The 26525-nt window shown below is 40.1% G+C and overlaps 3 protein-coding genes across 4 annotated transcripts; 1 reads left to right on the plus strand and 2 right to left on the minus strand.

The window, feature by feature from the left end:
• Window positions 1-162: 162 nt before the first annotated feature.
• nkx2.4b (NK2 homeobox 4b) lies at window positions 163-1849 on the minus strand. 2 transcript variants are annotated; one of them, XM_047021984.1, is made up of 3 exons: window positions 1382-1789; window positions 751-1184; window positions 163-678 (listed from the first exon to the last, which is right to left on the minus strand). In XM_047021984.1, exons 1-3 carry the CDS (start codon window positions 1746-1748, stop codon window positions 520-522), a joined length of 960 nt encoding a protein of 319 aa, XP_046877940.1. In that variant the 5' UTR covers window positions 1749-1789; the 3' UTR covers window positions 163-519. The 2 variants fall into 2 exon arrangements, with proteins under 2 accessions (XP_046877940.1, XP_046877939.1); XM_047021983.1 differs by having other exon boundaries at window positions 163-1184; window positions 1382-1849.
• Window positions 1850-10937: 9088 nt separating this feature from the next.
• On the minus strand, window positions 10938-12413 carry nkx2.2b (NK2 homeobox 2b). The gene is made up of 2 exons (XM_047022189.1): window positions 12024-12413; window positions 10938-11497 (listed from the first exon to the last, which is right to left on the minus strand). Exons 1-2 carry the CDS (start codon window positions 12265-12267, stop codon window positions 10938-10940), a joined length of 804 nt encoding a protein of 267 aa, XP_046878145.1. The 5' UTR covers window positions 12268-12413.
• A 4727-nt stretch (window positions 12414-17140) lies between these two features.
• pax1b (paired box 1b) lies at window positions 17141-20982 on the plus strand. The gene is made up of 5 exons (XM_047021343.1): window positions 17141-17414; window positions 17730-18350; window positions 19120-19250; window positions 19588-19798; window positions 20370-20982. The coding sequence occupies exons 1-5, from the start codon at window positions 17411-17413 to the stop codon at window positions 20459-20461; spliced, it is 1059 nt and encodes a 352-aa protein (XP_046877299.1). The 5' UTR covers window positions 17141-17410; the 3' UTR covers window positions 20462-20982.
• Window positions 20983-26525: the final 5543 nt, after the last annotated feature.

A 26525-nucleotide genomic window follows, 5' to 3' on the forward strand; every position in this document is an offset into this window, starting at 1 on the left:
TGACACAGTCAACAGTCTTCAAGCAGAAATGCTCCAATGTCAAATATTTATTGTAATGCTTCCACTGGATTGTGATTCATATATTTGTATGTGCAGCAGCAATCACATTGTGTATTTTACAAATTATTCTAACAAATATTTCGTTAAACAATACAGGTGACATTAAATTTGTTAGCTATATACAATTATGATTCGTTAATCTAAATAGTTTACAGTGTAATTTCGTTCAATAAGATGTATACCGTTGGGTCATTCTAAGAGATTGACTTAAAACGCCCAAAGGTCTCATCACCCATAAGCCCCCAAACATCCGAGTTTCATAAGGATATTCGAGCGACAAGAAGTTAACATGCATGGTTGATAATTTTTTCTCGAAGGGATTCAAACTGCCCAAAAATTTAAAATAATAGTAGCGCTTTCGAGATGAACAAAAAACACCATCCTTGAGTGTTTGCTCGTAACTGGCATCCAGGTGGTTGGGTTCTCCATAGCAAATATATAAAACATAGGAAATGTGTCCTACCAAGTTCTGCCGTAAAGCAGGTTTGAATTAATCATGTTATTGGTGTATTCGATGAGGGCCGCGTCTGTCTGGGCCATGTTTATCTGGCTGTGTAGAATAGGCGGACTTGAAGACATTTCCTCGAGTTCTTCGGCCGAGGATAACGGATTCACCTGCTGATTTTGATGAAGATTGACCGCACTTTCAGATGCTCCCATCGGCTCACCTGAGCTATTTTGCTGTTGAACTTGCTGATGAATAGGTGTTGGTGTACTGGATCCGTTCTGACAGGGCTTCCCATCCTTAACGAGAACTGGTACGGCCACCCGCCTTGGCGACTGTTGCTGTGGGCACGCGTTACCGTTCTCTTGTTGCAGTTGCTGTGTAACTTTGTCCTTCGCCTGTCGTTTCATTTTGTACCTGTGATTCTGGAACCAGATCTTGACTTGGGTCGGAGTGAGGTGTATCATGCTCGCCAGATGTTCCCTCTCGGGCGCTGAGAGGTATTTCTGCTGCTTGAACCGCCTCTCAAGCTCGTACACTTGGGCCTGGGAGAAGAGCACCCGTCGTTTTCTCCTGGGCGCAGAGTGTAAGGTCACCATAGACTTAGTGGCGTCCATACCTGCCAACGCTCCCATGCCGGCCATATTCATCCCAGTAGAAGCCCCCATGAATCTAGAAACTGAAATAAAATAAGTACAGTTGGGTGAGTTGTGAGCGATTGGTGATTCGTGCGTAAACCGTGCGTAAACGCAAAGTTTTGTGGGCATTCTTTTGGATATTTTGCACGCATTCTATTTGGAGTTGGTATTGAATGGCTTTATAAGCCTACTAGCAATTTGCAATCAATTACATCTAAGAAAAGGGGTTTGAACTTACTTGTTGGGTATCGGGGTTCGGTATTGGCGCTGTACCAAGCCGTTGCTGCTGCACCGTTTCTCACAGTGTCTTGGTACGACGGTAGGTCTCCCATATTACCGATACCCCCGTTGCAGTATCCTCCCATGGCACTGGAAAACTGAGACACACTGTGTGGCATGTGATAGGTAGCCGCCACTGCGGTGTTGTGGCCCAAAGAATGCTGTTGCATTCCCGATTGAGACACCTGAGTTTGTCGGTATGCGCCAAGCGGAGACGCGAGGTTCCCTGTGTTGTCCATGCCTCCAAACTTTCTGTACGTCTCTTCGATAGGGCTCAAAATATCTGTCACTGAGAAAGGAGTTGAGTGCTTTGGGCTCAAGGACATGGTTTAGCCCGCGGGTGAATTTGCTGAACGCGGAACAAGCCCGTGGTGCTGTTCCTCTCACTGTTACAGGACAGCTACGTAAGAGTACTTGTGCTCCGTCTGAGGTACCCAATTGATCGCCTTGGAGAAAGAGGCGAGCCTTGGGCGCTCTTATCCTGGGTTTCTCTGCCAGGCGCCAGGTTTACGACAAACATAGGGGTGGAGCCATAACGAGCCAAACGAGCCAACAATGGCCATTGACATTTTACTAGGTAATTGAACAAAAATGTTACTTTTGGAGCTAAGGTTGAAAAATGCTATTTCGATTATTTACACGGTAAATTAATACATTATTGGTGATATCAGTAGTAAGCGATTGTTTAAATAAGTTGCTTCTAGGCTCTGTAAACAGACTATAGGCCTATATCGTACAACCTAAACCTATTTGCATAATTTCCGTGAACTGTGAAATACCTCTGTATAGATATAACACTAGTCTGTTGTTAACGTTGTTGTCTTCAAATCTCCTGGACTGCAAGCAACTGAATTTAGGGGTTTTAGCCTGTAGGTCAACCTTCCAATCATTCTTTCAAAATCTCCACAAATTTCAATAATCCATAAATGAAAATGGCAAGATTAGTCAAACAGGCCTATAGTAATCATAATATTCCTTTGTGCCTGTATTCATATCAATCCTATATTTACGCAGCGACTGCCAGAATGTTTGTGACCTCAATAATAGAAAATGCTATTTCAGCCCCAACTTTATGGTCAAAATACTTAAATTATATCGGCATGTGGGCTAACATAGTTGCCACATGCATGAACAGTATGTTTTCCCAGTATATGTGAAATAGACTCTTTGGATAGTCAATTCAATGTCCATAACGCATTTGAGATGCGGACTAACTTTACTGTGCCACATAGCATAAGTTTGTTTCCGTGGCATTCTGTATTTCTGTAGACCATATGCAAATCATTCAACCTCTCAACCTCGTGGTCGTTTCCGACAGTGTCTGGAATGGGGACTCAAACCACGTTGACGTTGCTTCTGCCTGCTTTGGAACCATGGGCAGACTCCTTTTGCGTGGTGGGAATTCAATAACGAAAGGGATCGTTATTGCATTGAAAATCTGGATTAATGAGGCATTCAATTCTTTAGGTAAACTTTTAAAATTTACTATAGACATTTTTGTCAAAGCAGTAAAACTTAATCGTGGTATAGGCCTACAAAAAAATACGAGGCATTGGCTAATCTACACCTGAAATACTTTTTGAACCCAAAATCTAGTCAATATTCGATTACATGACCTTTTCAGCGTAAATGTTTTATTGTAGCCCAACCCATTAATAATATGTCTGACTTGAAATATTTATCGTTAAATTAAGCTCAAATGTAACGGTTTAAGCAAATGGCAATAGTTATTGCACCATGTTGAAATTAATATATCTGGCCCACCCTAAACTGTAAAAAACGAAATGGGAAGAAGTCACCTTAATCTTCCTATTGAACTAAATTAATAGCATGCTAGGTATTATATGACTACTGAGCTAATGCAGCTAATTTTGAGCAATAGAAAAAGGCAATAATTACCAATTCAACTGCAAATTTGAGACACTTAGGCTATGCTATACACAAAATGCACTTAGGCCTACTGCATTTTGTAGAAATATTGTCTTAAATATTGTATTCAAAATGGAGTACTCGCTTTCAATTGAATGTAGGCCTACCGTTAGTGGCACCATTCAATGAGACTTACAGTAACATTTTGAGCATATAATATACAAATAGCTACAACCTCGGAAGTCTTTAAAGGGATGACTTTTCTTTATCAATGGGGCACTTGATGCATTCGCCATCACTGACTCAATAACGAGAGACGTTTGGAGAGGTCAGTTAAAGGGTTTGCGTGCGTAGAGTAAGAGCCTGGGTCCTGAACCGTTCCTGTTAATGCAGAAAAGATGTAAGAGAAGCAAATGAGCTTGTGTGGAATCCGGGCTGCTCGTTCTACAACAAGCATGGCAGTTACTTCCATTTTTATCGTAGAGATTTGCCAATCAAAGAAAAACGAAGAATTAAGAATCTATATCTTAATTTCTAGTCCAAAGGGGCCACTAACAGTTGTCCGTGAACAGGAAACTAAATGTAATGCAGTTGGAACAAAACAAAGAAACAGTTATGGGTCAAAATGTTTTGGGGAATTGTAAAACTGGAGAACTTCTACACTTATCTTTGTTAATACCATTAATATAGCCTATTATATCATTTGTATTTAGTCCAACCGTATGCAGTTTTGTTAAAGGAATGTCTTGACGTTTTATAACACAAATAACTTGGGAAATATAAAGAACTTACAACGACAATATTCTCTATCAGTATGACAGTTGTGTCAAAGTGTTTGTGTCCGGTCCATCGTACGTGTTATGAAAGACGTAGCCTATATTGTAGGCCCTATTCATTTAAAAGCCTATCGTTTTGCTTTATTTGTACTTTCTTAAGATTATGATTTCTGTAACTTTCTTTTGAAGGCTACAGTAGAACATGTTTTACTGAAGTCTAATGTGTTATAGTCTACATAAAAAAGTTTAATTCGAACTTCATGGCACAGCACAGGCTACTCTTAGCTCTCTGACTAACTGTAAGTCTTTTGTCATTAAAGGTAACTAAAGTTTACCTTAAATGGTAAATAATGGGTTAGAGGTAAATTATGAATTAGTCATTGTAAAAGGAAATATAAAAAAAAGAAAAGTCATAGTGTAAAAGATGCAATCGTGTTCCTGTAAATTTGAAGAACAAAAAATGTTTAAGTGGGGACTTTAGCACGTGGAGTTTTTATTATAATACATATATGTTTTTAATCTTCACATGTACGTCAACAAACTATTTTGTTGAAAATGGTCTCATTATTTTTGAAATCCATCTGGTATCAGTTATTGGACACAACTGACAGTCAACTGAATTGTGTCGACAAAGGGGTCCACGTCTTATAAATAATGGGAAGCTGCCTCAAGATCCTGTCATTCACTCAATATTCTGTATTCAATTACTGTCGTTGATTTTTGGATTTGTAGGTAAGAAATGGGGTGTAATATGTTTGTTGGCAAGGTCTGTTAATAGAAATTAATGATTTATGTATGTTTGTAATGTTTACAATGTGATGTATTGGTCATGGGTAACAAACGATGACATGACCTATCTCAGATGAGATTCCTGCATAAATTGTCGATTACCTCATATTTTGGTTTACTTTTTAGTTTATGATGATCTATTTGTTGTTGTTTTTTTCACATCAAAAGGCAATAATGAGTGCATCAGAGAGCTTCTGGTCATTCACTGTACATTGTATTCTCATACTGATTGTCTGTATGAATCCCTTGTATTAAGAGAGCAGCTGAGTGCAGCCTGTACCTTGTTGTGATCCAATTTCAAGACTATGCTCTATGTGTCTTACAAGACTGTTAATTCTGGGCCACAATCAGATTAGATATTGGCTCATATTGCAGCACACGGACATTTGTGCAGACAGTGGATTCATGAATATAAAGATATGATCTATGGATCTTGTGAGGGCCACTTGGTAAAATGAATATGCAGACATCCGCCAAGAACAAGACAGACCATCAAGGAAAACCCACTTGTGTGGACATGGCTGAGCTGTACCTATGATACACTGTGCATACTTGAACGCTGGGATTGTTGCTTTGATGTGAACCGGCATATCAACTGACCTAAATTAGAGTTTGTGGATGCTGAGTGTAACAAGACAGCAGTTGTCTTCACATTTATCCTGCTCTGCCTAATTCACCTGCGAGGGTTCATTCCAAGAAATGTATACAAACATTTCACATATCGGAAGGTTTCAGAATTCTATTACGTCATTTGACCGAGTAATCCATTGGAAATATTTTTATCGTGTTTTTCATCTGTGATACGGTTTTCCTACAGACACATTCTGCTGACAAGGAGGACAAAGTATCCACTACCAAGTAAATAGGCACTTGAGAGTGTTTAAGTCTCAATTAAATGCATTTTTTCCAGGTCTATTTTTTCAAGCGTATATGTCACAATTAATTTAGGGAACCAGACACACCCTTGGGCCTGATTACATTTTTCCTCTAAATTCCCTCATATCTCTGTCTAGGATATCTTGAGAAAATTGCCCTCAGCTTATCAGCAAGCATTTCAGAAGGGAAGTAAAATGTTGTATCTGAAATGAGAAAGACATGGTGATTATGGGACTCATCACGCCTGTGTCCTCTTTTGTGTAAAGACCACTACAAAGCCATTATGGTGTGAAAAGACATGTTTTCACGCCCACAGGCCCATCATTTTTGCCGCAGTCTAGGTCCATCATTAACACTTGGTCTCTGTAGCGGGTGACTTTATTGACTGGTCCCCTCCGTTGTAAACAGAAGAGCAATCTTCTGACGAACAGCCTTTCTGGATCATTTCTGACCTCTTCATTGCATATTGCTTTGGGAAATTGGTTGTGTCCTGGCCACTTCTTAATGGTCCTTTTGTGCACCCTTAAATGACCATCATTAGCGTACAATGCAGGTCTATATTAGAAGAGAGGGGTACAGTAGCTTGCTTTGCTTCTGTGGTTTATAAGGGTTGAGGTTAGCATCTACCTTGTAATCTCTTTATAAATAGAAGACATGTGGTTGGGAGCCCGTGTGCTATACTATCTCACAGATGTGCCTTAAACAATATTTGGTATTTTTTTTAAAACAAAAAAATTCTAGATTCCCCCAGCTTCCTGTCAGGTTTCACATTCACAGGGATATATTGCATAAATATATATAACATAAAGTGCGCGCGCCTGTGAACGTATGACATTTTGCCCGTAGATTCACCTCTTTCCAAAGGTTTTTTTTTTATATCTCCCTCCCCCCAGTTTTTTTTCTTCCATTCCTCTCCTCCACTCTCTCTCCCCTGGCCCTCATTCTCTCCCTTCTTCGTTTAATCCCCTGCTCTTTTGAGGAGCAATAGGACAAGCAGCTGTGCTCCCGCGGCTCTTGGAAAGGCAGCCACTCGAGTCCGTCACAGGAGGGGTCCAGACCACCTGGCTCCTGGGCACCCAGGCTCTCAGCGGTGGGAGGAAGCCGGGGCCAGAACTCACACTAAAGCCAGAGAGTGGATGGGGGGAGGGGAAGCAACAGTGACCTCTGACCTACAGCATCCACTGCTCCCAGCGGTGTGTTCGCACACACATCGACACACAAAGATTTGTAAGGGCGTTTTTTCTATGTAGTGTACTGTAAGGGAAAGAAAATCTGTTATATTGTTCGGTTGCATCCTGCTCTTTGAAATAACATGTTTTCCTACACATACCTAAGCAAGAACAGCTTTAAGGGTTTCAGCACACATGCATGAAGGCAATTCACACGTCTGAGCCCTCTCCATGGTAGAAAAAGCTATGTCTGCACCATCTCTATCTATAAGCCACACAGAGCTTGGCAAGAAGAACAACAAAGAGAGATGAAGGTCAACTGCTACGTATTCTGCTGAACTCAACCTGTTTTCTACCTCAAGCCTTAAGGTCAAGGCAGAAACCACATACAATGGTACACTTTATTTAGTATGTTAACAACAGAAAAAAACAGCAACATATCGGCCATTTCAGTCAGGTCTTGTAAGAGATTTGTATCATTCCCTTTGGAAAATGACTAAAGAAAATGTGGACAACACATACATACATGTGATGATGTGAACAATGATTTGGCACATTATAAAATGTGTATTTTTCTAAACTTGCATTGGCAATGGAGCCACATGCATTGGTGTTCGGTTGAGTTTTGATTTTGCTGAGGTGCTCTTGAGAGTGTGGGGTGTCAGGCAGGCAAGCCCCCACTCAAAGACCTCTAGAAGATCTCCAGAGCGCCACAGTGGGATTATCATGCAATGCTGACAAACCTGCAATTCACCAAGCATGTCTGTGAGTTTGAAAGAGTTAGAGAGGGCACTGTGAAAACACACGGCTGCTTGTGCTAGCCAGGCTAGCCAGTCAAAGGCCAACGCAAGGCTCCACACAATATGTGACCTGAATGTCTGGCTTTTAAATGGCTGTTCACTTCCAGTTCTACTACATAACCACCTGATTTCCTGCCTGCCATAAATCTGTGGAATAAACGAGTTATGTTGTTTGTAACACACAGTGTCAACTGAGACATGAATTCTGCACCCCCCCCTCCAGCCCATGTCCTCAAGGTAAATATCCTTCCCAGTATAAATACTGCCCTCACCCATGCCACTGCATTGCTAGCTTTTCCCACTGGCTACTGGTGGTCATCCAAAGTAGTCAAGAGTGAAAGGACACTCTTGACATCAGTAACAGTGGTGCCATGACTTGGATACCCAGTTGGGTTCAGCTCAACAATCTGGGCTCCCTGTGTTACGTATGATTGACTACAAGGAGAGTGTAAGCAAGTTTAAGTTGATAAACTCATTCCTGTGTATACATTTAGTCATTTAGCAGACGCACTTATCCAGAGCGACTTACAGTAAGACATGACATTCCCCCGAGGCAAGTAAGGTGAAGTGCCTTGCCCAAGGACACAACATCATTTGCGGGGAATCGATCTGGCAACCTTCTAATCACCAGCCCAACTCCCTCACCGCTCAGCCATCTGACTACATATCAGCAGGTGGAATTTGATTTTTTTCAGTGTTGCAGCTAAAGCAGTGGTTGAAATTGGTCAGTGGCGTGCATGATCAAACCGTGGCACGGGTAAGTGAAAGAGGACTGGATGAGCCATGCAGTGACCTGTGATGCCCACACACATTTGTGACCCGTAAAGAGGGACCTGGACTGAAAGTGTCTTTGGATAATTTGAATGCTGTGTATAAATATTACACTGTGATGACTAAGAATATTATTTGCAAAAACGAATTTTGGGATGTTACACTTATTTAATGTTGATGTACAATTATTAGGCCTAATTAATTAAAATGTGAATTAAAATGTGTATGGTTTGTTTGAGTTTATGGGATTGATCATAAAAACACATCCTAATTGATACTACACCTGAGGTTGTTCATCATTGAGCCTTCGTGTTCCCTTTTCATTATGGATATATGCGTGAGTTTGCTTAGTTGAGATAAGGCCTTATATAAGGTAACGAGCCTAACACGTCATCTAACCTGAATGAGACTGGAGCCTGGAGGATGAGCTATACAGCATCTGACTTTAGTAAGATGCAATATCGATCATTGAGATCCAATTTCTATTAACAAAGATTTTTATTGAATAGTAAAAAGGGGAAGCCGCTAATAATCCTAGTCACCGAATTGTCACACACAGCTATACTTTCACTTACCGGGATAATTCTTCGTGTTTAGTTGCCCAACTGCTCCCCTCTGTGGACAAACCAACCATGCCACAGCTCTGCCCTTTATCTTTCAAACTCAGTGGATTTATTATGAAGCAAACTTTTGTTCTCATCGAATTTACACAAATGGTCTAAACAACTGATTAAGAGTCACTGATTCAACTGATGTCACAGTATTCTTGTGAAATGTCACACAAGATAAATTCGTAAGTTGCCATTAGGCAATATTTTAGATCAGCATATCTGATTGTACAATCATGTTTCTACAATTGCACGTTTTAATAGTGTTTTTTGGCAGTGTTAATTTACAACACTGGGAAAACTGAATAGGTATTGAATTAGGTTATGTCCTTTTAACAACGACGCCCGTGTAGACGTAATTTTAATCAAATCATTTGGTGCCATCTTGTGGCTAAACATTAGCTGCTCCGCTGATGAGAGAAAAAAACTACATGTAAGTTTCTTTTAGAAAACCTAATTATATATATAAAAAATACACATATAAACCAAACATTTGTGTTTATAAGATACAAATTTACCAGTAATTGTTCAGTAACATCAGCTGAATTTCGAAAGTATATGGAATGAACAGATCTTTTACAATGACAAAAGGAAGAAGGGGCTCCCTGTTTTACATGAATGGGGTTCCATGGCTAAGAATAAGACAGTGCATGAATTTGTACCCAGTCTTCCCCCTTAGTCGGCAACAATGCCATGTTTGAAAGCAGAACACAAGTTGTGTGTTCATTAGGGTTCCTCCCCATGCCCTTCACTAGGCCAGCTGTCCATATTGGATGCAACGTGTCCAACATGGGTCACAAAGGAACCAAGTGACAGCATTGACAAAAACGCTGAGATACTTTACTCCTCATCTCTTGCTTGGAAATGAGCTGACCCAACTGACACTGCTGAAAAGCAACACCGCCTCCATGGCTCTCTGCTTCGCCACAACAGCCCCTCTCTTTTCCGTTTTGTGTGAACTCTGCACAGCTGCACTCATCTATATTTGGTGTCGTCTTTTGTGAATGAACACAAGCTACACAGTTACAGAATTTCGAGTGTGTCTTATAGGTTTAAACTCACCGCCTGCAATTTTGTCTGTGGGTATAAGGTTTAGTAAAGCTGTCACTACTGGAAAAACAATTCAGAGCCGTGTATCATTATTTGTTTCATGACATGTAGGAAGTGTAGGCCTACGCTATAGAGTTCAAAATGTCCATCACAATATTCTCATGAAACATTAGTGTTATGGGATCGCAATGGAAATGAAGCACAAACGCTTGTAAGATAGTGCATGTAATTACTGTCAAACTTTGTTACAATGCCACATAGGCCCATAGGCATTTTAACACTTTACCAAGACATACAGTACCAGTCCAAACTTTTGACTGGTACTGTACATTTACTTAGAATTAAGTTAGGCTAAGTTGGGCAACTCATGAATTAATGTGTCCAATTTTCAGGGTTGGCTATTATTTCTATCATAATTATCAGTTATCAATAGGCCTACACATATTTCTGCTCAACGAAGTCACCATCCTTCAGACAGTCCTACATTTAAAAATGTATCAACTGCATTAACGATAATGCCCAGGTCAAACAGGTTTATTATATACATATTCATAAATATTCAGGTTCATTACATACCAGTTCACGAGAACACATCATACATTTGTTAAATGACTGAACAATTTGAACACAACACAAACATTCCGTAAACGACCACCATCTGAAAATCAAGAATAGGCTTATTTCACAAAGTAGTGCGAATTTCTGCCGTCGAAAAGTGAAATTGTGGACAATGACTATTTTGAAAGCAGAGGTCATCCACATTTTTTTTTTTTATCTTGATTAATGTTCTGTTGAGAATCCACCTTTTTACCAAGTCCATTGGTACATTTGCGCCAAATGATGCACACTGGAAAGTTGAGACATGGCATCAGGACTGAAATGTGAACGCATCTGCACGTGAGGGAGGGAATATGCACTGTAGGCCGAGAACGGTAGGCCTATGCCAGCCCTAAACGCACCGTCAAGTTCTTGAGTTTTTACAGTGTCACACGGCTTGCCATCCCTCACCAAAACTGGAATGGCTACCCGCCTTGGAGAAACAAATTGAACCATATCCATGCCCTTCTCTGCTCGAGCTCTCTTCATTTTATATCTATGGTTCTGGAACCAGATTTTCACCTGGGTTGGTGTCAGTCGTAGGGCGTTAGCAAGATGTTCCCTTTCCGGTGCCGAGAGATATCTCTGTTGACGGAATCTTCGCTCAAGTTCATATGTTTGGGCCTTAGAAAAGAGCACTCTCCTTTTCCTCTTCTTTACCGTTTCACTGTTGTCACCTGTGGGGTCCCTGTCAATATCTTGGGATTCGTCAGTGGACAACTCTGGAGATTTTGATTCGTTTCGAGAATCAATTGACACACCGTGGATCACTATTAAGGAGGAAACAAAAATTAGGCTGGTTTGGAAAATTGGCCTCTAATTTAACATAAATCAGTATTTCTCCACGTGGGCTAAATAAAACACTATCCCAAGCCTAATGAAATCAATGCACAAATATAGCCTTTATGTGTAGCTTAAGTTATTATAGGCCTAAATCTATATATATAAAAAGTAGGATAGGATAACGTATAGGGGACTGTAATTCATAAATATTGGTTGCTTGCACGCAGTGATGTGACTGCGATGATTTACTCACTATAGAAAACTGTTTTCAAAGTTTTTCAAATCGTAAACATTCGATGTTGTTAATCCATCGAATGTTAGCGTCATAAGGCACATATGCATAGGCCTAAATGGTAAAAAATAATTGACAATTAATAAACAACAGTACATTCTAATTAGACTACTCTGCAGGCTATAATAATGACCATAAAATTTGGAAATATCCTATGGGAAAGAATCGTCTACTTTGTGAAGGCTACTATTAACTAACTTTCTAAAGACTAGGCTACTTACTTGAATAGTGGATGCTGTTTGAGGACGCAAGCCACCGCGAGTATGGTTTACCACCATTATCACACAACACGCTTTTATATCTCACATTTCCATTGTTTTCAGACAGATTCTTTTGCGCCATGATTTCACTAGTTTCATCTTCATTTTCATCTTCAGTCTCCTCAGTTCCAGATCCCCCATTCGTGTCAGAAAGGTCCAAAATATCCTTCACGGAGAACCCAGTCTTTGTGTTGCCCAAAGACATGATGTGAAAAAACGTATTTATGCGTTTTATGGAGAGTATGATTTTCCTGCTCTCAAACCAATAGTCGTAACTGATCGTATTTCAGGAGGATGAACGCAGGGAGTCTTTACGGGTAACTCAAGGAAACGAAGACTATTCCTTGCGTCTTATTAATCGCTGGCTTGTCTTGAGGCTCCAGTGTCGGTCATTGAGGTTTGCAGGAGTTGATGGATAAACTCACGGATGCTGCACTATGAGCTTGGGGAGTAAAATCAGCGGCGAAAGGATTGGTCCACATAAAGATTTATTTAGCCACTGATCCTGCAATGGAAAATTCATTGGAAAACAGAAGAGACTAAACCTCTGTAGGCGGGTCCTTGGAGTCAAGTAGATGAAGACTGTCCGTGGGTGTGAAATGGTGGGGTTTTGGGGACATTCGAACCTCTGTCATTGGTGCTTCAGAAAGTGATGAGTGTTATTATGGGACAGATAATTACAGGAATGGGGAGGGGCGTTTGTTCGTAATTTACATAATCCATGCATTCATTGCGTTTCTCAACAATACTTCAACATTCAATTTATTGATAGGCTGACGTATAAAATAAACATCCGTTTGGGATGCAAGCCTAATAGTAAGCCATTAAAGAAAATAAAAAAAAGATTATATTCTTCAGCATTTTGAGAAAGGCTATCTGATACCATTTCATGTCAATATTTTGATTCAGGCTTAACTCAAGTGGATCCAACGTGTCATGGTCTTGTTAGGTGATGGTAATGGCGGGGCAAACACTTATGCAAGAATAATATTAGCCTAGTTCAGCAAAACCATTAAAACGAATTATAACTACTCTCATCATTACAATCTATCCCCGTAACCCTGTTATCATCATTATAGTCATTATAGCTTTCTCAATTAGTATTAGTCCATATTATCGCATTTAGCAATGACCAATTAGGCCTATATCATATAGCCTAGCCTACTCATGCTGAAGAAAATAAAAATCCTTGCTGGACAGACTGCTTATTTTCAAATTGTTTTATTTCGATGTATTTCAACTTCCGTTTACGCTCCACTGCCCTCACCCAGCAGACCAGCCTATGTGATGTGGGTGACAATGAATCCTGTTCTTAGAGAATTTAAGCCTCCTGGGTGGTCGGACTAAGCAAACACACGTACAAACCGATTTCTAAGCTGCGGACAATAGAGGAAATGTAGACAAATGTCCGGCTGCTTTTGAAAGTTTTTGTTAAGGCTGAGTTTTTGCATTTATTTTGGGGGCCAAATAATAGATGATTGACGCCCCCTCACAATGTGCCGTAACTGTTGGCATAAATCCGAGGTTGCTCCTAGTTGTCATGGTATTCAACTGCTTTCAATGGACTATCTCTTTATTCATCTCCGACCTTCCTAACACACACACTCACTCACAAACACACGCGCGCACACTCACACACACAGTACACAAAACCATGCCCCTTCACGTCATAATGATTATTGTTTATTGTTACACAGCAAAGTAACTTCAAATGATTTTTTAAATGCTCATTTAAAACCAGGAGTGTTTTTGTAGGCACCTCATGAGAGTAAAATGATCACTCCTAAGCAACATAATGTAGTTAGGCCCAATACTTTTATTCTTATTATTTGTTCTTATTCAAATATTATTATCATTATTATAAGTATAAGTAGTAGTAAAAGTAATAGTAGGCTAGTAGTAGTAGGGATAGTAGTAGTAGTGTTAGAAGCAGTAACAATATCGCTAGCGTCATCACGCTGTAAATAGTTCTGTCAACACTCAGGATTTGTTTGGCTAGGAAGAGAGTCGGGAACTAGGAAACCGACTTCACTGGTATTTATTAGACATAATACATAATACATAAGTCAGTCTACTTTATTTCGACGATGCCTTTATAAAATGTTTTCCCTCTGAACAATGCGATTTGCTTAAGTTACTGTATAAAGACAATTTAAATATTATAGGCCATAACAATTGGAATTAAAAGCTGAGGCCGATCAATGCTGTACATATGAAAAAATTATACAAACATTGTGGTGGAGCAAACTGGTCCTGACAAGACCTTGTCCTAGGTCATTAGGCCTATGATTAATTTGAATACATATGGGTCAAAATGATTTCAGACTGCAAATTTGTTTTGTCCAGTTTAAGATTGATTAAGGATGAACTACCACAAACCAACTAACTCACATTGTGCAAAGAGTACAAGTACAAGTTCATGAAAACACACCTTTAAGAGGCCATCTAGTAGGCAAACATTTTAGATTCTCTTTACACACAAGTGAGACTACCTTTGGATTGAAATCTTCAATTGGGCCTTAATCGATAAACAAACGATATCCATGATGCACAGGCTCTGATTCAATACAACACATTCGACTGTAACTGCTTTAAGTCCCTCCCCTAAGACAAACATTTAACTATGGCGACAACCAATTATTAATCAACTGTTGGTAAAGAGTGCCACCTACTGGTTCACAGATATGGCACGAAACCAAACCCCACAGTCAACAAATACTATCTAAGCGCAATTGATGCCATAAGTATGTAGCCTACACATTCTCATTCAAAAATTTGAAATTGTACGTTTTAATGACATACATCTATATAGATACCACTTTGAAAACGACAAAACATTAGCCTAAATGCACTTTATTCCTACACTAAACACATACGCCCTAAATGTATTCCTGGAGAAAGCCAAACACAAAAATAAATACAATTCGGATTTGATTGAGAGTTTATAAGTGAAAGCAATTGCATTGTTTAGACAGAGCACACGCTAAACTTTTGTAACTTATCTCTAACCTTTGACCTTCATTCTGCACAGCAACTAGCTGAATTGCAGTGATAACTTTTGTCCAGGTGAGGGCGCCTTGGCACTACAAATCCAAACACAAAGCCAGAACTCTCCAACAAAACCTGGAATAACAGAATAGGCATATATAAAATTAAAAGAACTTCAATTGGGAGTTTTGTGGAAATGGTTAAATAGGTCTAGTGTAACAGAATATTTACTACTGTAAGGTTATTTATATAATTATATATTTTAGGTGTTTTGGCCTACCAGTATTTCTTGTTTTAGGCCCATATGTCAAAACAAACCCTGAGAAATTACCATCTCATGTTATGACCCTGTATACTCCTGCTCACCTGAATAAGAGACCCTTGTCTCCTCACTGCAGGTCTAGGTTAAGGTCTCAGCCAGTCAGCCAGCTGTCTCTCTCTTACAGAAGGTGAGGACAGCTATTACAATAGCAGGCCCACACCTCTCCCATGACTGCAATGCTGATCCTGAGAGAGCAGATATAGAAGATAAGAAACGCCTTTTCATATCAATTATTCTCACGCAATTCTGTGGTTATTCAGTTTGCACTCGTAGTATAGGCCTACTTGGCTTTTTACGATATGCATGTAGAAGGTTACGTTTAAGTTAGGTATGCAAGGTGCAGATATCCTAACGCGAAAAGTAATAATAATGAATCGCGAAACAACAAAATAAGGCCGGGCAAAGGTCTCACTTCTTATTTCTTTTTTTTATCAGTGTCAATTAATATTTAAATTATTCACATCTCTATTTATGTAGCCATACTGCAAGCACATTTGGGAGAATGCAATGTAAAAATTGACTCATCATTTCAGCTGATGCCCCTTTTCAGAGAGCAAAATCTTCCAACACTGAAGACTGTACTTTTATTGAGTAGCCAACCTTTCATGACTAGTAACCAGTCTTAACCAAATACTCCAATGTGTATTTGAATTGTAATTCAAAACATGAGGGGGACTAATGTTTAAAGCAGCATGTATGAGTCCTATATTTGACTACAGGCTAACACAAGACATTAAAGCCATGGGTCAAATTCAAGCAATAGGCTAATTACAGTAGGACTGTGAAAATGTTAATAAAATATCCCATGTAATCTTTGTCAAATATTTATGAAATGATGGCCTTTATCAAAACTGTCGTACACAATTGGGTAGTCCTTCAAACTATTTTTAAATAATATGAACGATGTGCAGACACAAATTCTTTTGACATAGAACAATTACAACACAACATACATATTTATTATGAATCAATGTTCTTTAATATAATTTAAATGTGTTGGTTTGTTATATACATTTGCAAAGTATAACGTGTTAGAGCGTTAGAGCTGACCGGAATAACACCTGAGACTTAAAAATGGAATTTGGGGCAGTGGAAGTGAGTTTACAGTTTCGGTTATAGCCTACACAGCTTAGGTCTGAGGGGGTCTTTGAGGATTCAGTATATTAACATAGTATACCACAAAATAAACAATGGATTTTATATTTTTGCTGATGAAATGACATCGCATATTCACACATTAAGCTAAACAGCAAATACTGTAGCAGCCATAATACTAGGGCATTGATGAGGAGCATGCATGTTCGATGCGTATAGGCCAACAGGACAGTGTTGACTGATGGCTGACAGCTGGATTTATTATCTATTCATACCACTTCGAGTCATGGACTGCATTTTTTGTTTAAATTAAATTAATTAATTAAATTCAATTTAAATCTTAAAAATCTACTAGAGCTTGGTAGACGATTGGGACAGAGAATGGCACAAATTGCAAACTTTCGTGGAAGAAATTTACTGTGGCAATTGATAAGGCGTGGAATGCCTGGCAGATGCACGCGTAAAATCAAAAGTAGCCTATTTCAAAACGCACGTTTAGGATAGATATAGCCTATGTTCCAAGTGGACTATACCAAGTTAAAGGTGTGCAGCTAAATTCACGCAGCAACAAAGGCCCCTCCTGTAGGACGTTCAAGAATAGATTTTGTGGAGCAGCCTATAAGCTAACATAAACACGCCACAGAGACCAATGAGATGTGGGGAAACGTTTCGCGCAGCCATCACGCTTGACGTAGAGGACGCGTCAAATTAATCTACGCACGCTTTAGCCTACGGGATGGACACATTTCCTCTTATAGTACACAGATCATTTTAGTCCCTTTGCCCAATCCCACTGTCCTAGATCACTTTACCAGAAATGCAAAGCTGAAGGGGTAACGCAACGCAGAAAGCTACACGTCTCCCCCATTTTATGCACAGAGGAGATACAGTAATTTCGGATAATTTCTAAACAAATTAAAGAATCCAGCTCGAACCGAGAATAATGGGTAAGTACACAAATGCATGCATCATTCTCTGAACAAATGAGAATGGTTTGATAAGTTTGCATAGACACGCGAAATCATTTGCGTAATAGAAACACTCGTTAAAGTTAAGGCGAAGCTTTTATCATTCCAGTATGGGTTATATTTTTCCACATTCATGTTTTAAAGTAACTTTTGCAGTTGGCCTCAAACTCAGTTTAAATAGTCTACTGACAGAAACATACGTTTTTTTACTTGTACACCCCATTGTTTGCTAAGTAGGTTATCTCACTATTATTAACAGCTATGGTCAATGTCAAAATGTTTCATTTGTTTCAGATCAAACATATGGAGAAGTTAATCAGCTTGGCGGGGTTTTCGTCAACGGTCGACCACTTCCCAATGCGATTCGGATCAGAATTGTCGAGTTGGCTCAACTTGGAATAAGACCCTGTGACATTAGTAGACAGCTTCGTGTTTCTCATGGCTGTGTGAGCAAGATTCTTGCAAGGTACAACGAGACAGGTTCGATTTTACCTGGTGCTATAGGGGGGAGTAAGCCTCGGGTTACTACACCCAATGTGGTGAAGAGCATAAGGGATTACAAACAAGGCGACCCTGGAATATTTGCTTGGGAGATACGTGACAGACTTCTGGCCGATGCAGTTTGTGACAAATACAACGTCCCCTCTGTTAGTTCCATAAGTCGTATTCTAAGAAACAAAATAGGAAATCTCTCCCAGCCGAGCCAATACGAGAACAGCAAATCAACCCCTCCTCAGCTTGCCTATAACCACATGTACCCCTACTCATACCCAAGCGCCATGTCACCCACCGGGACTAAAATTGGCAGTGCTCCCGGAGTGCCCGTTACTGCGGGCCATGTTCTCTCTCGGGCCTGGCCCTCGGTGCACACGGTCAGCAACATTTTAGGCATTCGAGCCTTCATGGACCCCACAGGTTAGTCCTTCACTCTCCATATAATGTTGCCATAACATCTTGCTTCATATTAACTTGAAATGCCGGCAGGTTACAAGCAACTACACACCCATGCTGCCTGGAAAGGGTTGTGAGGATATAGGCTATATAGTGTCAGAAAGATCTAGGTCTAGAGCGTCTCTCAAGTAACCTAAGGTACAGAAAAAGAAGATTTATGTAACTGACATCAAATAATCCAAAAGGTTGCCTTAACCTACACTAGACCTTAATTATGCAAACCGTAGTTTAAGATAATTAGCCCATATTAAGGCTGTTGGATAGAAATGTGGCCTACTTTTATTTTATCTAACAAATAATGTTGTTGTTCTTTATTACATAGGGCCTAAACCTAATTGTCATCATTTTCGTGATGATGTCATCAAGACATTATATTTAGGCCTAAACGTAGCCCATTAATCAAATGTAAAATTGTGTTTAAATGTAAATGATCTTGAGATTATTTTAAATGACTAATGTACACGAATATTCGATATGATTCAGATGAACAAATACATATTTATAATTTGTTTACCCCATGAGTGTTCCTTTGAATTTTCACAAATGAGAAACATCTGTTAATAATAAATGTTACCATACCCCGAATGGGTTACAGCAAAAAGGCTTTTGAATCTTAATATGGCTATATCAATGGCCTCAAACGCACTGTCGATTTTGCTTTATTGAAATAATGTTTCATCTTGAATAAACTGGGTATCTAATCGAATGAATCGTTTTGAAAACTATTTTTCAGCAATCGCTGGATCAGAAGGGTACACAACAAAAATGGAGGATTGGGCTAGCGTGAACAGAGCAACGTTTTCTACGCATGGTGTCAACGGAATAGATAAATCATCCATTGAAACAGACATTAAGTATTCACAGGTAAATTCAAATGACTATGATTATCACATCATAGGCCAATATTTGTTACATATAGCCCTATTTGTGCATCGCATACCTTATTTTTAAGCACACATGGGCTTGAAATGTAGCATAGGCCCTATGTTAAAACGTTTCCAGGCGAATGTATTATAGTCCAGCTGATATAACTGACATGTGGTCTAAATTGTCTAGCTTGTTTAATTTAAATCAATTAGAAAAACAATGAATTCGAATCAGTTTTTCTGAAACGTTTCAGTCATTGCAAGATTAGATAATTCCGTGCGCAAAAGTTAACCGTTTTCTCCCTTGTGTTTGTGCTTTTTTCTTTTCGAGGTAGCCTTCATCAAACATATCTAGTTATGTTCCAGCTTGTGCATATTCTCCACCAAACCAATACGGGATGTACGGTGGGCCAGCGGGTAACTACATGACAGCGGGACATCACTGGCAGTCCCAGAGCGCAGGCCTGACTCATCCCAACAATTCAGTAGCGATGCAAGGTGGAGAGCTTCACACAGCGATGTCCTTCAAACATTCGTCAAGAGATGGTAGGCACTGCTCTCTTCTAGAATTGAAGTCATGTGGCTTCATTCGACTTCCATGGAATATCACCACAGGCAAATATGAATCAAACTGAATCTATTTCACAAGCGTGTTTGATTGCTCTAAACCGAAGTCCTTATAAGCTATATCCAATTAAAATATAGCCTATTTGTCGTCTCGAATTTGAATTAAATATTACATAGGCTATATTCCTACGTGGATCTTTGTACACGTTCACATATTCTATTTTCTATTTTCTATTGTATGTTTCAGACCTTTATTTTTCTGATTAGCCTACTTACAATAATGCTCATTTATTGGACAGTCAGTCATCGAGGAACAAATTCTACGATTTAAGCATTGCACAGCAGGCCTCAACCTATAATTAATTTCAGCTAAATGAACCATTCCCTCTGTTGACAATTGTGTTATCCTGTTTATGATAGGCTAATATAAAACAGACCATTGCTGTTTAGGCAGGTAGGCTATTTGTTTAGGAAGGGAGACGCAATGGTAATTATTACGTTTTGTCTTTTTTAAATGTATTTTTGTACGTGTTTTGTTTTGTTGTTGCAGGAGATAGAAAACCTCCCAGCCCACTGAGTAAACACCAACAAGAGCTGTTAAGTGGCGTGCACGCATTGTCTCTACCGACCTCAGCGTCATAAACCGACAAATGAACCGTCAGGACTCAATGAAAAAAGGCCATTCTAGGCCTTAATATAGGCCTACATGCTGCCCAATCAAGGTCAATTTGTGAAGAGTTACACCGTAAGTAACATGGGCTACAGTTTTTTTTTCATTTCTTACAGCGTTATAGCCTACATTGCATGTATCGCATTTGCCCATAGACCAGATAGTGTTCTAACTAACAAACAATTAGTTAGCCTATTTCGATGCTACTCTACCTGCAACCGATGCCGCGGTATTGCTACTTAGGCTACTATGTTATACTATGTTTCCATTCAATCAACCCTCATCCTATATTTAAATAGGTTATATAATGGTGACATTATGTCGCTAGGCCAACAAATGAACTCCCCCCCCCCCCAATTAGGTATGTCATGAAAGGGAAGTTCAAAATGTGAAAAATTGCCGCAGGCTATTTGTAATTTTGTAAATGATATTTGCCAAAGCTGTAATTATATATATTTTTATAACTGTGCTAAATAAAGACATTTAAAACGGACGGCCTCTTTCAATTGCCAATGGGCTCTTCTCACAGTAATGTTTATAAACGTATGTACGCATATATGCATGTGGACCAGGTCAATGTTCAGGATAGGGAGCCTCGGAAGACTAAGAAAGAAATAGTTGATTTCACTAATGTGTGTTTCTAATTTTCTAAGATTCATGTGTTGTAGTAGGCTATCTATAACTAGGCTACTTATAGCAAATATAAATAGTCTACATGCAGAAGCCTACAACTCCTGGTGTTAACCAAGATGTTACTGGTGTTAAATATGCTATACATTTCGGCGCCTCTGGAGATTACCAGGTGTCAGGAGAACAGAGAAAAAACGAGCGCCATATCTCACTGGGGTTCTAGATCATTGTAAAGGGGATCACAAGGGTATTATAATGACAGACTATTCTAAGATATATGCTACGTGAAACACCTATTAATCCAAATATCAACAAGACGCAGCGTTCAAACGTTGGTAACTGATCAATCCAAATCAAACAGGGCTAAATGCCAGGCTGCACAATTGCGGTTACACACCACGCAGTGATGGACAAAAAGCCTATTTATGAGCTAATGCATCAACATTAGATCTAGAATTTTTCAATGATTTCTTATTTAAATACACTGTTGACTATAAATAGGCTATTTTCTTGCAAGAATTCCGTAAGCGCATGTGAGAAAACAATCAATCAAAAGAACAAAAATGACAAAAATGTCAGTTCATTTATTTGTGACAAATACAACTAACCCATTTCACCTTGTCATGTGACCTGTAATCGATAGAGTGATACAGATAAAATAACAGATGTTGTATGATTTTATTACCTCATTGTCTTTCATGAGATCCCGAATTAAAAAAATTAAACATTTTTTTTTATACATAGGCTTAATCTAAATCTAAATATGTTAAAATGTTTCTAATACTGGTATACACTCAACAGTGAATTTGGACTGCTCATTCCTAAACAGGCCATTCCATTTAGAGAATGTCATAGAGTTGGTCTTGGCAAAAGAATGAAGCTTAGCTTCAAATTATTTATATCGACAACAGGACTAAAATACTTCTCATGAAAACCTTATGAAAATACACAAGAAAACACAGTTATGTTAAGGGCTTCCTGTAAAAATTACCAGAACTATGGCTTCACTGAGTGGTGGCTACCTGCAAGTCCAACAGCAAACCTCAACGTTCCATTACAATGAGTACAAGCTAAATTAAATGTGTTCTTTGCCAGAGATAATGACTGTGACACAAAAAGTACCAGTTTACATTTGGTCATGAATATTTCCAGGCACCAATTTCAGTTGTAGAAACTCTACCTCAGAACCACATTCTCTCACACAGCATCAGCTCATCAGAATCCATTTCCGGGGCCCAACATATTTCAGGACAATGTGACCATAAGTCTTATTTAACTGAAAATCTACAAAAAGTAAATAACCTCAAGATTGCCAGTCTTAATACACCAAAAGATGAATCCCACATTTTTTGCATTCACTTTGTAGTGGATTTGGTGGAGTGTGTGTATATGTGTGTGAGTGTATCTGTGTCATGTGCTCCAGCAGTTCCCAGGTAGTTCTAGTCTGGACACATTCGATATGTTCTCACAATTCAAAGCCTGATCGTTTGTTTGCAGAGGCAAGTCCAGTAGCCTCCAACAGGTAATGAGAATTGTAAGGTGATCCACAAGCAAATAGTCTCTGTTGAATGGAGGTATGTCATTACTGTGGGCAAGTCTGAGCCTTCCTGAGCTAAGGTTTGACAGAACAAACACTTGCCCTGAGACGAAGGACGGGGCCATTGTTTACAATAGTCTCAGTGAGGGCCATTGTTTACAATAGTCTCAGTGAGGGTCTTGAGTCATTGAGGAAGTTGATAAAACCAACCCTCTCATTCCCATTATCTACTATTTGTTAAAGGGAGTCTACTGCTTTCGTTTGCAGGCTTTCAAACTTGTGTGACTTCTGAGGCCTGTCTGTTCACTTTTCCCGCACTGGATACGTCATTTTTTGTATTTTATGAGTGTCAATATTGACTTTTTTGCATTAAATTAAATGTCAAATATGAATGTTTCTGAAAGTGTCATCATATGTTATTCCTTATAACCATTGCAGATTGTTCCTGGCACACATGCAGGAGCTAAGAGAGAGAAATACACACCCACACACACACACATGCATGCATGCATACACACTGCCACCTAAAAGCACCACAAAGAGAGGGCAGATAACACATTTCAAATGTCAGATCATGATTGACGACCTCGTTAAACGACACAATCTGTTTTTTTTTGCTGACATATCAATTACTATGCTGTACTTGTACATAAGGTTGTAAAGGATTTGTTTTGACTTCACCAATTATCAGTTTTTCTCCACACCCCAGGGCTGGCACACATTAATCTCCGCTATGTCAAACATGTATTATTGCACAGTGTACGCCTCCATTCAAAGACGCAAGGTCTAAATTTCTCACTCTCACAAGCACAGAATGAAGGCGCCATGAGTGAGACTGTAGGCAGAGCATGAAACCACACAGGCCTGCTCCATAGAGGACACCCAGCCATACACACGCTATTCTAAATACCCATTCATTGGCCAGGATTTAGTTATAGCCAACTGAATCAAGAAAAAGCATAAAAGGATCATGTAATTTCCAGCTCAATTATATTTTACCTCAACAAACATATATTTAAGTAACAGGAAATGGAATCCATTGCAGACTTTACTTTAACTTTTAACAAAATATGAACGTGAATGAGGCATTAGCATTAGCATCTTAAACAAAGTTTTGTCTCACTTAAAACCATTTTGTACATCTTTGAAGTGCTCTGGGCTCAAGCACCTCCAGACAAACACATCCGGATGCAAATTAGGTTCTTCATGGGAAATGCAACAAGCACCCCCCCAGCCCTGGCCTTCCTAGGTGACCATGTCTAAGCTCCAGTTACCTCATTCATTTTCTGTCCTCAACAAAAGGTAAGTGTCAGCGTTACAAAGGAAGTGCTGTCCACCTCCCATTCAGGACGCGTCCAACGTTCAAAGTCAGCTCTCGCGGTCCGCTCTTCCCTTCCTCCAGACTTGTAAGAGGAGAGCAAATAAACACGGATGATGGCCGTCATCCCAAATGAGCGGTCAGGACTGTCTTTTGATGTCAAAAATAAAAGCAAGGGAATAGGACAATATAGGACTAAACATTTTAGGGAACTGTGGGAGAGGTGCACAAATGTGTGTGTGGTTGCATGCGCGTGTTCATTTTTAAGCGTGGCTGCTGTTCATGTCAATTACAAATCCTGACCAAAACCACAGTCGTCAGTGATATACATTTCTGTAATTTGATTAAAGGCGGAGTGATCTTTGTTTGCAGAGTTGGTATATGGGCTTGTGGTGATGGACGAGTGCGTGACTAAATGGTACGTGGTTCTGTCTGAACGCCTGACTGCTCCCTTACTGTTAGAACTCTCTGGAATTCTATCTCAGAAGATGAGTCTGTAGATGAATCAATGCTTCACGCCCTGTATCAAATGCCTTGCTGACTAATTACACTGAACTGGCAACACTACTTTTCTGTTGCAACGTCTGAGCATCAGGCACCAACAATGATGGATTAACCTGTCACCAAAAATGACTGAATTGCCTACCTATACTTAACGTCTAAAAAAATATTACTTAGTTACAGACTCGTAAAAATAAAAACAACATTACATTACATTTACATTGCATCTATTCATTTAGCAGACGTTTTTATCCAGAGCGACCTTCAAGAGAGAGAGGTTATGGTCCTAAACAGGACAAAAAGTCAGCTTTAACCTTTTGAGGATATTGAATTGAACGTGATAAATTCCACAGTTTGTGATTCTTTGTACAGCTACTACGACCATGTCAGTAAGGCAGGGAGGGAGCCCCTTTGTACTCTGAGACTTTTTCCATTTCAGATTGAAAGAGAGAGATAGAAAGAGTGATAGAGAGAGAGAGAGAGAGAGAGAGAGAGAAAGCGGGAGAGAGAGTGAGAGAGAGAGGGGGAGAGAGAGGGGGGGGGAGAGAGAGAGAGCGAGAGAGAGTGGGGGGGGAGTATGTAGAGCCATCCAGTTCAACCTCCTTCCTCCACTCTCCAATGAATGCCTGCTTCTGGCTTTCACGTATGACGTCATTACTCCCGATCTCGGAAAACTCAGTTTCCGTGCCAAGACGCTGACTTTGTCAAGTCAAAGATGCCCTAAGGGTTGGCACAGGCCAACATGGGCCGTTCCTCTTAACGATGGCAATAAAATAAAACTTCACAGAGTCGAGGGAAGACAAAAGAAACAAGTAAATAAGATTGCTCTGTTTTATCTCTCATTGGGAAGGACTTTTGGCGTTTGCTGAGAAGTACGAAGCCTGAGTTGTTTTGCCGGCTGGTTAAATAACAGCAGCTAGCATTCAATACCTTGACTGAAGTTTATCAGAAGGCAAAGGCAGACCAGAGATGGTGTCCATTGATATCTCTCAGGTAACTGACTCTTGAATGCCTCTCACCTGGTGATACCATCTTTAATGAATAGCTGCATGTTCTCAAGGGTGCTGACTGATAGCTATCACATGTACCAAAAGGGGAATGAGGTTTTTAAGGGACAATCACCAAATTCCATCTGAACTATCTGGATGTCTTCCACATTGCCACACGCCCTGCGATTGCACCCATAATTGGCCTCGTACTGCAAAATAATTCCTAGCCACCACCCACAGTTGGCCCGCCAACATATGAATGATCTTTTTTTCCTCCTATCAGCACCTCTTTGTTGCCATGCCGATGGCAGTTAGAGATAGTGTTGTGTGAGTGGCTTGCCCCACATGGACAGATCGCCATCAGGCTTATCCCGGTACACCACTGGGTCTATCTTATGCTCAGCATCATAGTGCAGACCTTTCACCAACTCCCAAGAGAGCTTTATCAGTAACTGGAGCCAGAGACTGTGAACAATTATCCCAATACTAGACTAATACTGTAAACTGGGGTCATAGTTGTGAAGTTTCGTTTTCTCAAATGGCGGGAAGAATGTGCTCAGCAAGTAGCCGAAAAACAAAGGTGCTTGGATAAAAAAAATGCAACCTAGGGAAACTAATTCGACCATCATTTTTTACAAGGGTTAACCTTCAGGACAGATAGCTTTTAGGAGATCCCTAAGAGGACATGTCCTGTCCCAGAGGGCCGAGCGGGAGGGTGAGCCTCGGTGATGTGTGCACATCAGAGAAAGAGATCTTGTCATGGCGTATGACAGCGTGACCAGCTGTTACATGCCCGAGGAGAAGGAGCAATGCAGAGATAACTCCCCATGCTTTGTTTGGCCTAAGAGGAACGCTTCGCTGGAGGTGGCTGAGGTAGCGGCCAGCAGGGAGGCTGGAGGTGGCTGAGGTAGCGGCCAGCAGGGAGGCTGGAGGTGGCTGAGGTAGCGGCCAGCAGGGAGGCTGGAGGTGGCTGAGGTAGCGGCCAGCAGGGAGGCTGGAGGTGGCTGAGGTAGCGGCCAGCAGGGAGGCTGGAGGTGGCTGAGGTAGCGGCCAGCAGGGAG

Source organism: Hypomesus transpacificus, chromosome 6, assembly GCF_021917145.1.
Source record: "Hypomesus transpacificus isolate Combined female chromosome 6, fHypTra1, whole genome shotgun sequence".
In the NCBI taxonomy this organism is placed as follows: Eukaryota; Metazoa; Chordata; class Actinopteri; order Osmeriformes; family Osmeridae; genus Hypomesus; species Hypomesus transpacificus.